The sequence below is a fragment of the Salmo trutta genome, chromosome 30 (genome assembly GCF_901001165.1).
Source record: "Salmo trutta chromosome 30, fSalTru1.1, whole genome shotgun sequence".
Taxonomy (NCBI): Eukaryota; Metazoa; Chordata; class Actinopteri; order Salmoniformes; family Salmonidae; genus Salmo; species Salmo trutta.
In genome coordinates, this window is record NC_042986.1 from 24799394 (window position 1) to 24814327 (window position 14934).

Genomic DNA, 14934 nt, shown 5'->3' on the forward strand with positions numbered 1-14934 from the left:
CCTCTGGCTGTAAGCAGTCTTTTTATTTTAAACTTTCCTGGGGTAAACATGAGTAACATTCCTACTACTAATGTAAAAATAAACTGCCTGAACTCAATGAATAGAAATGGTACAATGTAGTTGTTGCGCGTTTTGGTTTTATTTTTATTGGATTTTACTTGTCATACAGGGGTATCTCCTAGGGTTTTCAAGGCTACATGTTCCCAAATATAACACACCTGTCACACCTCGAAGATTTACCAATATTTTATTGTTCCTCATATTTGGATTTTGATATCATTCCTATTTTACAGTTACAATGTGTAAACCTCTATTGAAATTCAAAGGATGCTTACTATTCCACTACTTCTACCAGAGAGCAGTGTTCTCTCTGTTCTGGCTAATTCCTTTGTGATCTTAAAGGGATGTGTATTCAAAACTCAGTGGTAGGAGAGTTAAGATCAAAGTATGAATTTAACATTACCAGCAGAGGGACCTATCCATGAAAGAGAACATTTCGGTGAGATTTTCATTCCCCTTTGACATAACTATTTAAGTGCCGACATCAATAATAATAAAAAATATATGGAAATAATACAGGGTAAAAAAGTGTAAACCTTCTCACAAAATATAAAATGGATACATCCAAAACTTAAAATATAAGCATGTGTAGTCATGCATTTGTTCGTTGGGCTGCATACTGCTTTTTCTTACATCAGTTCTTGTCTTACACGTAAAATACATTTTGATTTTTGTCATGTGATATTCACATATCTACATTATTAATTTCCATGGGAGAAAAAAGCTAATTGGAAATTGGGCTCCTCCAAGAGCAGTGATGGTAAAGTACCAGATGGCAAGTTACCAAAGGGGACAGTTTGTATTTCTGAGTATTTTTTTCTTCCTGAACGGGAGCAGTGGCTGTTGGTACTTGTATTAACACTATCTAAAGTTTATTAAAAAAAAAAAAAATGAAATCTGAATAAGTCAGATATTACAAACTGTCATAACTGCTATCAGTTTATAACAAATCACCTGCGTTGTCTTATGAAGGCTTGCTAACGAACAAACCCATATTGCTTTATAAGACACTGGTAGATAACTTGTCATAGCCTGAGCTAAGTTGATGTGACCCCACATCACATTAATTCAAGTCCTGCTTTAGAGACTGGCCAATGTAGGCTCTTGTGATGGTTGTTTACTGTAAGGTAGCTGTAGTTCTATAGTGTCCAGTGTGTTGGCTCTATTTGGGCCCCTGTGGAGACCCTTGTTGGTGCCCAAAATGAGGTGCACAGGCCCCAGCACTGGGTGGACGACTGGGCTCCCCACTTCCTGACTGGTCAAGCTCAGCGCTGTCGCAGTCCGAGTCGTCGCACAGGGCCTGACTCTGAGGGGTAAAGATGGAGGAGAGAGAAACATTATGCTAGAGGTAGATCACAGAATCAACTGAAACCTCAGTTATGGGAACCGTTAATGTTCCTAGTCTGACGTCACTATCGAAGAAGAGATTGCGGTATGAGAAAAAAACTTCACACTAGAAGTTGTAGATTAGAAACTGGTGGTAATGAATGGATAAATGATAGGTACAAGTACAGTGCCTTCAGAAGTATTTATAACCCTTGACTTATTACACATTGTGTTGTGTTACAGCCTGAATTAAATACAGCTGTGAAGTTGGACCCATTCCAAAATGGACCTGGGGCTTTCCCACCTGGACTCGACATGCATAAATAAAACAATTTAAACACAGAGACCTGTTCCAATCGGACCCGAGGACAACTAGACCCGTTCCGTATAGACATGGTCGGATCCAAATCAGGTCCGATCCGAGTGAGGGTAGCAGCAGAAAATCATGTTTGATTAACCAGAGCTGGTAAAGCACGAGAGGGAGAGAGCGGTGCCGCTCTAGCAAGCGGGGTAGGGGACGTACTGTGTGAGCGAGTGACACGAGAAGCAGCGAGGGAGAGACAGCAACCAACCAAGCCGACTTGTGCAATAGCAGACGAATAGCTGCTATAGAGCCCCACAGTGGAGGTGTCATAATACCCATAAAACCTAACGGTCAAACAGCGAAATGGTTCCAATCGTTTTCCCACCATTCATTTTTCCCATAGGGGATTTTTGATACGATTAAATTAAGGGCTGTGTTTCATGTGGCGTGACATTTTGATAACCATGTAAATCTCTCTCGTACAAGGTGACTTTCATAAATATATTCTGCTCTATTTACTTATGTTCGAACATGCTACTTAATTAGTACAAATTTCAAAAAACATAATTCCACTTGACGTTATGCGGTATTGTTTGTAGGCCAGTGACACAAAATTGCAATTTAATCAATTTTAAATTCAGGCTGTAACACAAAATGTGGAAAAGGTCACAGCTTCAATTCTTGTTAATCTAACTGCACTGTCCAATATACAGTAGCTATTACAGTGAAAGAATACCATGCTATTGTTTGAGGAGAGTGCACAATTATGAACTTGAAAATGTATTAATAAACCAATTAGGCACATTTGGGCAGTCTTGATACAACATTTGGAACAGATATGCAATGGTTCATTGGATCAGTCTAAAACTTTGCACATAAACTGCTGCCATCTAGCGGCCAAAATCTAATTTGCGTCTGGGCTGGAGTAATACATTATGGCCTTTCTCTTGCATTTCAAAGATGATGGTACAAATACCAGATCTAATGTGTTATATTATCCTAATTTCACATTTTCACAAACTTCAAAGTGTTTGTTAGATTTAGGTATGTCATTTTAGGCAAAAATTGTTAAGCATATGTCGGTATCAAGAAAATGCATATCTTTGCCTCAGGTCCTGAGCTACAGGCAGTTAGATTTGGGTGTCATTTTAGGAGAAAATTGTTAAGCAGAAATTGTTGCAGAACAGTAACCACGTTCCCATCCACAGTTTTTATGAGAGTCATCTTATTAAAAAAATATCACAACTGTGATGGAAACAGGAAGTGTAATTTTATAAACGGCGACAGATAATTTGTTCGTTCGACATGGTCGGATCTTTTTGTGTCGGTAAAATGTATTATGTTGGAAACGTCGATGGAAACGCCGTTATGCGCAAATATTGATCAAATAACCATAATTTCGAAGTAAATTTGGAGTCACGCGATGATATGGTGTGTAATTTGTAAGTCGCTCTGGATAAGAGCGTCTGCTAAATGACTTAAATGTAATGTAAATGTAAATGTGTGTGGTTCTCCCACTACGACTCAGGAAACCATGCAGTTTATAGGCTACTTATGAAATAAGTTATGATGAACTTCACAGGGTGTGGAAAGTACACGGTTATGAGCTTGATGCTGCTTTCCAATAAATATCGAGGGTCTTATTCTGGTAATATGATGATCGATGCTTGACTGCCGTTTAACAAATACAAATATTCTTGCTCTTATCCATAAGAATCTCATCATGTAGACTAGACAACCCGCACTGCCTACTCGCACTGTATCTGCAAGCTGTTGGCTAGAGCGCAGGCGCCAAGACCGATGTAGGCACTATTTGCTATTAAACGCAACACTTTTTGTGAAAAAACTATCGCGAAAAAGTACATTTTGTATATACTACGTCATCACGCACTCGTTTCCCCCCCAACAAGTCCATTTAGTGGAAACATACCACTGGTGGGAAAATGGGCATATTTTCTTTTTGGAGATTCTGGAGTATTCGCATGAAAATCTGTTTCCAATTGGATGGAAACCTAGCTAGTAATAAAAAACATAATTCAGAATATTGACAAAAATATATATTTTAAGGGGGTTAGCCATCAGCGACGGGTTGACAAGCCACTGACGTATTTGACAACAGATACTCAAAACAGACATATTTTTGCCTCAAAAATTAAAGTTCAATACAAACATTTGTAAAGTATGGAAAATGATTCATTTGAAAATCCCAAATAAAAACATAATCTTTCTATCAGATCTTTCAGTACTCTGATGGAGTTGAGTTGACATTAGACAAAAATCTGAAGGATTTGGTGTTTTACAGACATTTTCTTCAAGTGGTATACACAGGAGTTGACCACTGGAAACATCTTTCAGGAATTACAGTTTTGAGAAAAATATTCTTTAAAGTCACAGAGGGCTATTACAAGAAACTACATAAGATCATTTTTCAGCTAATATCCATTATTGCAACAAAAATTGTGATGCTTTGCTCCATACAACAGCATTTCCAAGCATAGAACTGACATGGACATTTATAATATTGAAAGTATTTCAAAAACAAAAACTTTTCCCTTATAAAATTCCCGTAAATCTACATTTTAAGCTCAAATAATGGAACTGAATAAAAAACATTTAACTATAAAAAAAGGGATTTATAAGCTAGGTCAAAGCTCGTGGACCCCCCATCTTGCAGGGGCTGCGGGGGGGTGCGCTACGCAAGTGCCAGTATCAGATTGTGTTACCTCATTAGGATTCTGTGCAGCATCTAGCAGGGCTTTGACCTGGCCCAGAGCACTTTTCCTCTCAGACAGCCCGTCAGAGGCCTGCACCAGGTCCGTGTTGTCTGCCGGGGACTCTGACCCCTGCGACAGGAGGTCATCGCTGCGGTCGTACAGACGGTCATCCGTGTTGGTGCTGACCACATCCGGCGTGGCGCTGTGGGAGTGGTCGGTGGTGTGACCTTCCTCGCCGTCTGACACAGAGAGGTTCTCTGAACTGAAGGTGGACCCCGACTGGCACTGGTTGATGCTGGTCGGACGTCTGGGGAGAATGAACAAGAGAGAAGAGGGAGATAAAAGAAAGGAAGAATCCACTTTTGTTTCAGTTTTGATTAATTCCATAATTAATAGTCATCATACTGCATGTCACTTGCAGATTCACTTATACTAGCAACACAAAACATCTCTGATTGGAATTACAAATGTCATTTTTATAATGGTGTCAAACCCTGTGACTCCTAAAATCATATCACAGATCATTGATGAGACAAAGGTAAATTACGGGCAGTTTTTTGGGTACTGGAGTACAGCAACATTCTCACCGTCTCCGTGGCAACTCCACTTCGCTGTCAACCTCCCCCTCCTCCTCCTCTGAAGACACGCCACGCCTCTGTGGGCACAGCCCATAGAACAGAGGGAGTTAGCTAAACACATTCACAGAGATGAAAGGAATACATACTAAACATGACTAGCTTTTCATTGGGACTGTACCTGTTTGCGTGTAATGGCTGCCCTGTACAGGATAGCTGAGGGGGTGAGGTGCCCTGACGCCACCCGAGGTAACCTCACACCACTCACTCCCTCCTCCTTATCGTCCCCATCGTGGGGCAGGCGTGAGGCACCCAGCACAGACCCCCTCCCGGCGGCCACCCCCCTCCCACATGGCGAGTCTGGGCTGCTAGAGAAGGGGAACGATGCTGCGTCCTCGCTGGGTGTGTTGCTACGCGGGGGCGTCTCCGTGAGGTCATCCAGACCTGCCGCGCCACGCTCGGACCCCCCCAGGCCCGCGGAGGCACTCAGGCTGCCACCCTTCTCCAGCCCCCCCATGGTGGTCTCTCCTTTCCCCTGGCCCTCAGCTGCCAGCGTGGTGCATACGAGGTCTGGGCTGGAGGAGGACAACTGCCTCTGTTGCTGCTCGTGGCCCAGGGCCCGCAAGACTGCGCTGGGGTCCAGGAGCTGCTTGGAGGGGTCCGTGCTGAAGCTGTTGGCCTGGGCAGGGTTGTCCCCGCCAGGGGAGGGTTGAGTGGCCTTCAGGCCAGCCAGGTCCCCGCTGCTGCCCTTGCCAGGCTTGCGGTGGCGAGTCTTGACTCTCCGTGAGCGGTTAGGAGACGTGGAGCCCCTGTTGGGGCAGGAGGGGATGGTGACCTGCATCACGGAGGAATCCATCTTGGGAATGATCACCTCTGACTTGAGGATGTCTGGCCTATGAGAACAGGATAGAATAGAAAACAATGGTTAGATACATTGTGATAAAATCTGATTACACATTTATTTAAAGTGCTTTCAATTGGGTTACATGAGTAAGTTAATTCTGCATTGGGTTCACATTAGAACTACCCTTGCCTCCTATGCTTTTGGCTCTCGGAAATAACTCTCACCTCTTTCCAGAGGGCAGTTTCTGTGGGACGTTTCTCTTCTTGATGAGTTTGTCCATGGAGTTGGAGGAGCTAGTCTGTCTGGAGCTGTGGTGCTTGAACAGTCCTGGAAACTTCTTATCTAAAGACTGCTCTCTCCTAGGCACACATCAACACGATTAAAGTTGATTGCATGCGAAATCCAGTAACTACTCTGTTCTACATATTCTATTTCTATGACTTGTATCTTCTATAACCCTAATTACCAAATACTTATTATCCACTTATTTTCAAACACTGCATGTCCAGTATGTCTATATACCATACTAGCTGATATGATTGATGTGCTAAATTAGAATTTTCTTTATACAAAGGATCTGAGAATTTGCTGAACAACTCCACATGCATTGAAGTGCTCTGCCTGACGGATCCACCTACTTCTGTAGCTCTTTCTCTTTGAGCTCCAGCTGCAGCATGACAGCATTGAGCTCCATGTAGAGGTTGTTGGCCCTCTCCAGCTTCCTCTCATAGTGCTCACGGATGTCCAGAGCGTGCCTGAATAAAAAACAGTGCACAAGAAGTGACATCATGTTTACGCTTGAAATAATCCAAATGCTGTGTAACAGAAACGCGCCCTGAGCCTATTTATTTAATTTTTTCCCTCCATCTCTTTCTTTCTTTTTTATATCTCCAAAGGTAGATAAAGGAAGAGCAAAGGAACTAGAGCCATTTGATGTTAGTGAAACTGCCTGTCTACATGACCCTGGACTGCTGTACTGTAGTTACACAGCTCATAACAACAAGGCACTGGTGGCTTTCTGTTATACAATACTGGCATTGCATCACTTCCAGCAGGTAAAAGAGAAGAGTAACTGTCTGTCAGAGTGTTGTGGTACAGACCTGAGCTCCTCTCTGCGTCGGTTGATCAGTTCCTCGTCCAGTCGGTGCAGACAGGTCCCATCAGACTTAATCTTCTCAAAGTGCTGCTTCACCTCCTCCCGCCACTCAGCCTGCTCAACACACACACAAACTTAGACACTCTCTCTCTGTGTGTGTGTGTGTGTGTGTGTGTGTGTGTGTGTGTGTGTGTGTGTGTGTGTGTGTGTGTGTGTGTGTGTGTGTGTGTGCATTTGTGTGTGTGTGAATGTGTTTGTTTGTGTATACATTCATTATGTTGTGTGTGTGTGGCATAGTGTACAGTAGGCTACCTGAGACTTGAAGTATGTCTCCTGTGGGGTGGAGAGTACATCAGCTGAGGCTATATCCAGATGGAGGAGGATCTGACGGAAAGAGGGTCTATTTCTGGGTTTACAGTTCCTGCAAAACCAAGTCAGAGACAAGTTTGGTATATCTACTGTATAATCATTATGCATCTACATGGGCCAAGTCTACCTAGGAAAGATTTCAAAGGGAAGAATTTCCCTCTATCTATTTCCACTACCTCCTCTCTCCTCTCTCTCCTCTTTTCCACCATCCCTCTCTTTCTCCCCCTCCTTCTCTCCCTCCCACCATCCCTTCCTCCATCTCCACTCACCAGCACTGCCTCAGGAGGATTTTGAAGCCATCGGGGCAGCTCTTGGGGATAGGGAGGTTCAGGCTGTTGTTGCCCACCCCCCAGATGATGGCGGAGGAGTCCACATCCTTATAGGGGACCTCCCCGGTCAGCATTTCCCACAACACCACCCCAAACGACCTGCAGTTCACAACACTCTTTATATTAGTGATCACTGATCAGAGATGGAATTGCATTGGTCCTCTTTTCTATGGTCAATAAGTTGAATTCCTTCACTTACCAGATGTCCACCTTCTCTGATACGGGTTCATTCCGAATGACCTCTGGGGCCATCCAGGCCACCGTACCAGCAAAAGACATCTTCATGCTCTTATCAAAGAGCTCCTTGGAGGTGCCAAAGTCAGAGATCTTCACCAAGTCATCATGTGTAATCAGCATACTGCCATGGATAGAGCAAAAAAATATATTTTTTAGATGTTCTTAAGCCAGAAAATACATTTTTTAAAGAAAGAGCTAATTTATTTACTTTGGGGCCTTCTGGTCTATAGGCGGATGGTTTTGATAATACCCAGCACAGTGACTCACTTGGGGGACTTGAGGTCTCTGTGGATGATCTTGTGGAGGTGTAGGTAGTTCATGCCCCCGGCAATGCCCATGGCCCAGTCGATGAGTAGGGAGGGGGTGATGTTCCTGCCCGCCCTTAGCACCTCATACAGCTGGCCCTGCGCACAGTACTCCATCAGGATACAATAGCAGGGAGCCTGGGTGCAGATACCCCTGGGGGAGTAAGAGAGGGGGTAGGAGGAATGGGGAGAGGGAGGGAGGAGGCAGAGGGACAAGTATAAAGAAGAGAACATTTGAAAAAGTCAGTGTCTGATGATGTCATAGTCTTGATGGAGTGCTAGTTACTGCTGGTCAAGGCTACAATAGCTCGGACGAACAGTTGATATGTTCATATACATCTATTCTGTTTTCTTGGGGTCTGGGTCAGGGAGTTTTCCTCACTTGAAGGTGATTATGTTGGGATGCTTGAGTTTGCGTAGGTGCTTGATCTCCGTCTCCTTGATGTCCCGGACTTTCTTGACAGCCACGTCCTCTCCATGGAACTTCCCCAAGAAGACGGCACCCTGGGCCCCACTGCCCACCCACTGCAGGTCTGAGATCTCCTCAAACGGAACTTCCCAGGATTCTAAAAGCACAACATCAAAACAAGGAAAGAATCAGTCACAGGCCATGAGTGGCAGATGGAGAGGACTCCAGGCCAGTAAGCAGACCAGCTGAGATGTATCATATACAGTGAGGGAAAAAAGTATTTGATCCCATGCTGATTTTGTATGTTTTCCCACTGACAAAGAAATGATCAGTCTATAACTTTAATGGTAGGTTTATTTGAACAGTGAGAGACAGAATAAACCAAAAAATCCAGAAAAACACATGTCAAAAATGTTATAAACTGATTTGCATTTTAATGAGGGAAATAAGTATTTAACCCTTCTGCAAAACATGACTTAGTACTTGGTGGCAAAACCCTTTTTGGCAATCACAGAGGTCAGACGTTTCTTGTAGTTGGCCACCAGGTTTGCACACATCTCAGGAGGGATTTTGTCCCACTCCTCTTTGCAGATCTTCTCCAAGTCATTAAGGTTTCGAGGCTGACATTTGGCAACTCGAACCTTCAGCTCCCTCCACAGATTTTCTATGGGATTAAGGTCTGGAGACTGGCTAGGCCACTCCAGGACCTTAATGTGCTTCTTCTTGAGCCACTCCTTTGTTGCCTTGGCCGTGTGTTTTGGGTCATTGTCATGCTGGAATACCCATCCACGACCCATTTTCAATGCCCTGGCTGAGGGAAGGAGGTTCTCACCCAAGATTTGACGGTACATGGCCCCGTCCATCGTCCCTTTGATGCGGTGAAGTTGTCCTGTCCCCTTAGCAGAAAAACACCCCCAAAGCATAATGTTTCCACCTCCATGTTTGACGGTGGGGATGGTGATCTTGGGCTCATAGGCAGCATTCCTCCTCCTCCAAACACGGCAAGTTGAGTTGATGCCAAAGAGCTCCATTTTGGTCTCATCTGACCACAACACTTTCACCCAGTTGTCCTCTGAATCATTCAGATGTTCATTGGCAAACTTCAGACAGGCATGTATATGTGCTTTCTTGAGCAGGGGGACCTTGCGGGCGCTGAAGGATTTCAGTCCTTCACGGCGTAGTGTTACCAATTGTTTTCTTGGTGACTATGGTCCCAGCTGCCTTGAGATCATTGACAAGATCCTCCCGTGTAGTTCTGGGCTGATTCCTCACCGTTCTCATGATCATTGCAACTCCAGAGATCTTGCATGGAGATCTTGCATGGAGCCCCAGGCCGAGGGAGATTGACAGTTCTTTTGTGTTTCTTCCATTTGCGAATAATCGCACCAACTCTTGTTACCTTCTCACCAAGCTGCTTGGCGATGGTCTTGTAGCCCATTCCAGCCTTGTGTAGGTCTACAATCTTGTCCCTGACATCCTTGGAGAGCTCTTTGGTTTTGGCCATGGTGGAGAGTTTGGAATCTAATTGATGGATTGCTTCTGTGGACAGGTGTCTTTTATACAGGTAACAAACTAAGATTAGGAGCACTCCCTTTAAGAGTGTGCTCCTAATCTCAGCTCGTTACCTGTATAAAAGACATCTGGGAGCCAGAAATCTTTCTGATTGAGAGGGGGTCAAATACTTATTTCCCTCATTAAAATGCAAATCAATTCATAATATTTTTGACATGCGTTTTTCTGGATTTTTTTGTTGTTATTCTGTCTCTCACTGTTCAAATAAACCTACCATTAAAATTATAGATTGATCATTTCTGTGTCAGTGGGCAAACGTACAAAATCAGCAGGGGATCAAATACTTTTTTCCCTCACTGTAAACGACATCATCTGTTTATATTAGTCTACAGATAGGAAGCTTTTCTGTGAAAAAAGTACTTTACATCCACACATGAGTAGGTGTTATCCCCTTGTGGTACCATCATAGATACGATTCGATCAATATGCTCAGTGTACAGTATAGTACGATGGCAGTTGGGGAGAGATGTAGAGGCAAACAGCTGCACATCTCCCCAAATCTAATCGCTCCTCCCTCCATCACCTGTCATGAGAGTACATTAGATAGATGAATGACTGAGAATTTGGTCACTGTGAGGAAAGAGAAGCCAGTAGGCGGGATAAGAGAGACAAGCAGAATAATTCTTCATAAGAAGTGTTGTGGTCTCCAGGGACCTGCTGCTGTGGCGGCAGCTGCTCATGTCATCTGCAGCTAACTGTGAATAAGTCTAGTGCACAGGTAACGTCAGCAGCATTGTAGGGGGCGTGTAAAGAGAAAGTGGGGCATGGTGGCAGGAGTGAGAGATAAACAGAGAGGAAAATGGAAGCCATTTTAGTGATGTACCTGCATAATGAAATTAAGTCAAGTTGAACCTTTATATATAATGCATCACCATGGTTACGGATTTATGGATTTATCTCAACATCTTGACTATATAACATTTCTAGTGACAAGATTTGGTGTTGTGCATTACATATCCTGAAGTGTCTCTCACGTATTAGTTAGGTATTCAGTATCCTAAAAGTTTACAAACGTCTTTGTAAAACACAGGAGACCTTGTGCAAATAGTGAAGTGACATAGAATTGGCTGTTATACTCACTCCACGCACCTTCCTGGTTATGCTTGTGTTCGGTGGAGTAGGCTTTCCCGATCATGGTCCAGACGGGTTTCAGGCAGCCAAACAGCCCCTCCAGGAACCCTCCACTTCCTTGTTGCAGCCGGATGTTGTCTGATTGGCTGTGGATGGCCCCAGCCTCTGAGCTTAGCCCTGCCTCCTCCCCGCCCCCACACTGGCAGGCTTCATGCTCGTGCAACTTCAGCACGCTGTTGTCAAAGTGGGCCGGGGTCCCGTCGCTAGGGGTCGGGCTGCTGCCACAGGTGTGGGGGCACCCCTCACCTCCGCCTGACACAACTGGTGCCCCACCTGTGTCGATGCACAGCACGTTGCGGAGCACACACTGGGTGGGGGTCAGGTCGGTCTCTGGGGTGCAGGCGGGGGGGTCTGCATCCAGCCTGCGGAAGGTAGGTTCTGAGAGGGAGGGGGAGGGGGCGTGGGGCTCATGGAGGCAGGTCCCACTCATCAGGGGGTCCCACAACACAGTAACCAAGGATGTACGGGAGTAGAGAGGGAGAAGGGGAGGCCTGGATGGAGTGACACAAAGATGAAGAGGAGAGGAAAAATGCAATGAGTAACTATAAATCAGTATAATTCATTGATGCCTAGTCTTTTGGCTGTTTCAGAGCTGTCCATTGATCAGACAGATGGACCTTACTATGCAGGAGAGGGAGTGAAAAAAAAGAAATCTTACTCTGCCTTTCTTTAAAAAAAACTCCTGTGAGAGCAAGTCAACCATTACATCCAGTTTCTCCTCAATAAAGACAAAAGCCTCAATTATTCAGCAGACCACGTCTTAATATTTATGAATGGGATTGAGGCAGTCAAACGGTAGCCTCTCAAGCCGCCTGATCTTGCACGCTTACATGAATGTTCGCAACAGTGGTAATCAATCTGGTAATTACAAGGCTAGTCAATGGGGAATCGTTTTATGAATGAACCAAGGACATAGTACTGACTACAAAATAGACCTGACCTTTATCCCCAGGGTGATTCCTGTAGGAGTGTCACCATAGGTCAGGATAGCCTATATCTTGTTTTACACTGTGATGATATGGATGGTGCACTGCTGGAATCAATAAGGATGAGTACTATGCCTCTTCTGGTACTGTATGCATTGAATGACACTTATGGTCCAGATACATGCTGCAAACTATACATATACAATACTGTATGTGTTTCAGTCCTGACATGTTAGTTCTGCAGAATGTGACGAAATTGCAACCCTAACCACTGAGGTGTGTGTGTGTGTGTGTGTGTGTGTGTGTGAGGGAGAGAGAGAGAGCGGTGGAGGGAGAGAGAATTGCCACATGTACCCAATTCACATTACACGGTAGCCCAGTATGAGAACCGCATGAGAACCACTACTCTCGAGCGAATGGGGAACTTGAAATGGGAAAAACACTGGGCCTGTGTGAAGGAGCACTTTCTCACACAAGCGCAGGAAGATCAATCTTTAAATAACCACGGATGTGATGATGACACTCACTAGCATCACAGTCGACGTACGTCAATTAATGCCCGAACCGTACGAGTCCATGCCAAGTCTAACTGCCGCAGCGTCTGTAGATTCACTGAATTTTGGCACCAACACAAAATATTTCGTAATAGACTATGATGCTGATGCAGAAATATGATTTTTCGCATTAATCGACGAGTATGCATTTTCTGCCATATTGACCTGGTGGTAGCCTATGCTAATGTGAACAGAGTACATTGCACAACATTGCATGAGGCAACGCACCTGAATATCTCATAATAATATTTGATCTAATATAATTGATAGAATGACATTCCATTACCTTTCTGCCTGGTTGCTGTCGCGTTCTCAAGTAAGGGGTGGGTTCAGCTTCCTACATGCAATAATGAAGAGCAATCGTCGTTTTTTCCTCTCCGGACTGTCTGTCGTTTTATTGCATGAAAGACCCTTCCCACGAGTTTACGTTATCAGAACGAATCCCAGCGGGCAAATTGTGTTATCAATAACCGGGGACCCATGGAACGTGAGGCGCGCAGGGTTGGGAGAGGGAGGGAGCTGTCTCCTTCCCAGTGCTGAATTGACGTCACGGAGTTGCAAACCCACAAGGGGGCGTGAATATCGCCCCACACAAAACTGTACAGTGGTTTCCATCTTTTCAGCAAAGTTTAATCAATTGTCTTCGTGTCATGTCGGTTCCACTGACTACTTAGTTCTGTCTTTGGAAATCTCTAAATAACACACACAATTAATGGTTCAAATGTGCTATAGCTAATCATTTTTCCACCAAGGTCTACACACCATGCATGCACTCATCAAAACGGCATTTGAATGGCAAACAACCAGCACGTTTTTACAGTTTGCTTATTTCATCCATGTTTTGAAACGAACAGCACCAATGTGAACTGAGAAACAGAAGTTGGATGTAATGCCACTATTTATCCGATAGATGACAGCAGCGTATTCACCTCTGGGCAAAGTATGTCCGCGTTGTGGAAATTCGCTGTATTGTATGCCTTCTACAGGCCTCCGTAGTTTATGAATCCAGCACGGCGGGATTTGCTAACTGGCCGATCTGTTTGAAGCTGCTGTAAACCTAGCTACATTTTACAGGAAAAGAAAGGTAACGTTAACAACAGTACATTGGCAATGTACCACTACGTGGATAACTGTGTAGTTGTATTTTGTAATTCTCGGTCTAACTAGCTTGCTAAGTAGCTAGCAAGTCTAAAGTGTCAATCCAATCTAGCTAGCCAAGTTTGATAGATAGCCAACGTTAACTAGTTAGCTAACGTTAGTGACTAGCTAGCTGATTTAGCTAGCATCTGCATGTGATAACTGAATGCTGAGCTACTAAATGTGATGTCTTTTTCAGGAGTAATGTGGTTATGATGTGTTCCTTGTGTAACCGATGTGAAATGGCTAGTTAGTTAGCGGTGGTGCGCGCTAATAGCGTTTCAATCGGTGACGTCACTCGCTCTGAGACTTGAAGTAGGGTTTCCCCTTGCAACGTTGCAAGGGCCGCGGCTTTTGTGGCGCGATGGGTAACGTTGCTTCGTGGGGTGTCAGTTGTTGATGTGTGCAAGGGTCCCTGGTTCGAGCCCGGGTTGGGGCGAAGAGAGGGACGGAACCTACACTGTTACATTGGTGCCGTGACCCGGATCATTGGTTGCTGCGGAAAAGGAGGAGGTCAAAGGGGGGGTGAGTGTAACCGATGTGAAATGGCTAGTTAGTTAGCGGTGGTGCGCGCTAATAGCGTTTCAATCGGTGACGTCACTCGCTCTGAGACTTGAAGTAGGGTTTCCCCTTGCGTTGCAAGGGTCGCGGCTTTTGTGGCGCGATGGGTAACCTCTTTAATGGCTGTGCGAAGTTGCTGGATATTGTTGGGAACTGGAACACACTGTCGTACATGTTGATCCAGAGCCTCCCAAACATGCTCAATCAGTGGCATGTCTGGTGAGTATGCAGGCCATGGAAGAACTGGGACATTTTCAGCTTCCAGAAATTGTCTACAGGTCCTTGCGACATGGGCCATGCATTATCATGCTGAAACATGAGGTGATGGCGGCAGATGAATGGCACGACAATAGGCCTCAAGATCTCGTCACGGTATCTCTGCATTCAAATTGCCATCGATAAAATGCAGTTGTGTTCGTTGTCCGTAGCTTATGCCTGCCCATACCATAACCCCAACGCCACTATGGGGCAGTCTGTTCCCAACG

General features: G+C 44.7%; 1 protein-coding gene across 3 annotated transcripts; it reads right to left on the bottom strand.

The window, feature by feature from the left end:
- Positions 1–4: 4 nt before the first annotated feature.
- LOC115168347 (mitogen-activated protein kinase kinase kinase 12) lies at positions 5–13287 on the bottom strand. Of its 3 annotated transcripts, none has more exons than XM_029723511.1 (14): positions 13038–13287; positions 11230–11762; positions 8542–8725; positions 8122–8313; positions 7817–7975; positions 7558–7716; positions 7232–7340; positions 6924–7033; positions 6462–6578; positions 6048–6182; positions 5161–5872; positions 4992–5059; positions 4414–4711; positions 5–1366 (listed from the first exon to the last, which is right to left on the bottom strand). In XM_029723511.1, exons 2-14 carry the CDS (start codon positions 11699–11701, stop codon positions 1223–1225), a joined length of 2859 nt encoding a protein of 952 aa, XP_029579371.1. In that variant the 5' UTR covers positions 11702–11762; positions 13038–13287; the 3' UTR covers positions 5–1222. The 3 variants fall into 3 exon arrangements, with proteins under 3 accessions (XP_029579371.1, XP_029579370.1, XP_029579372.1); XM_029723510.1 differs by having other exon boundaries at positions 11221–11762; XM_029723512.1 differs by lacking the exon at positions 6048–6182 and having other exon boundaries at positions 11221–11762.
- Between the last annotated feature and the right edge of the window lie 1647 nt (positions 13288–14934).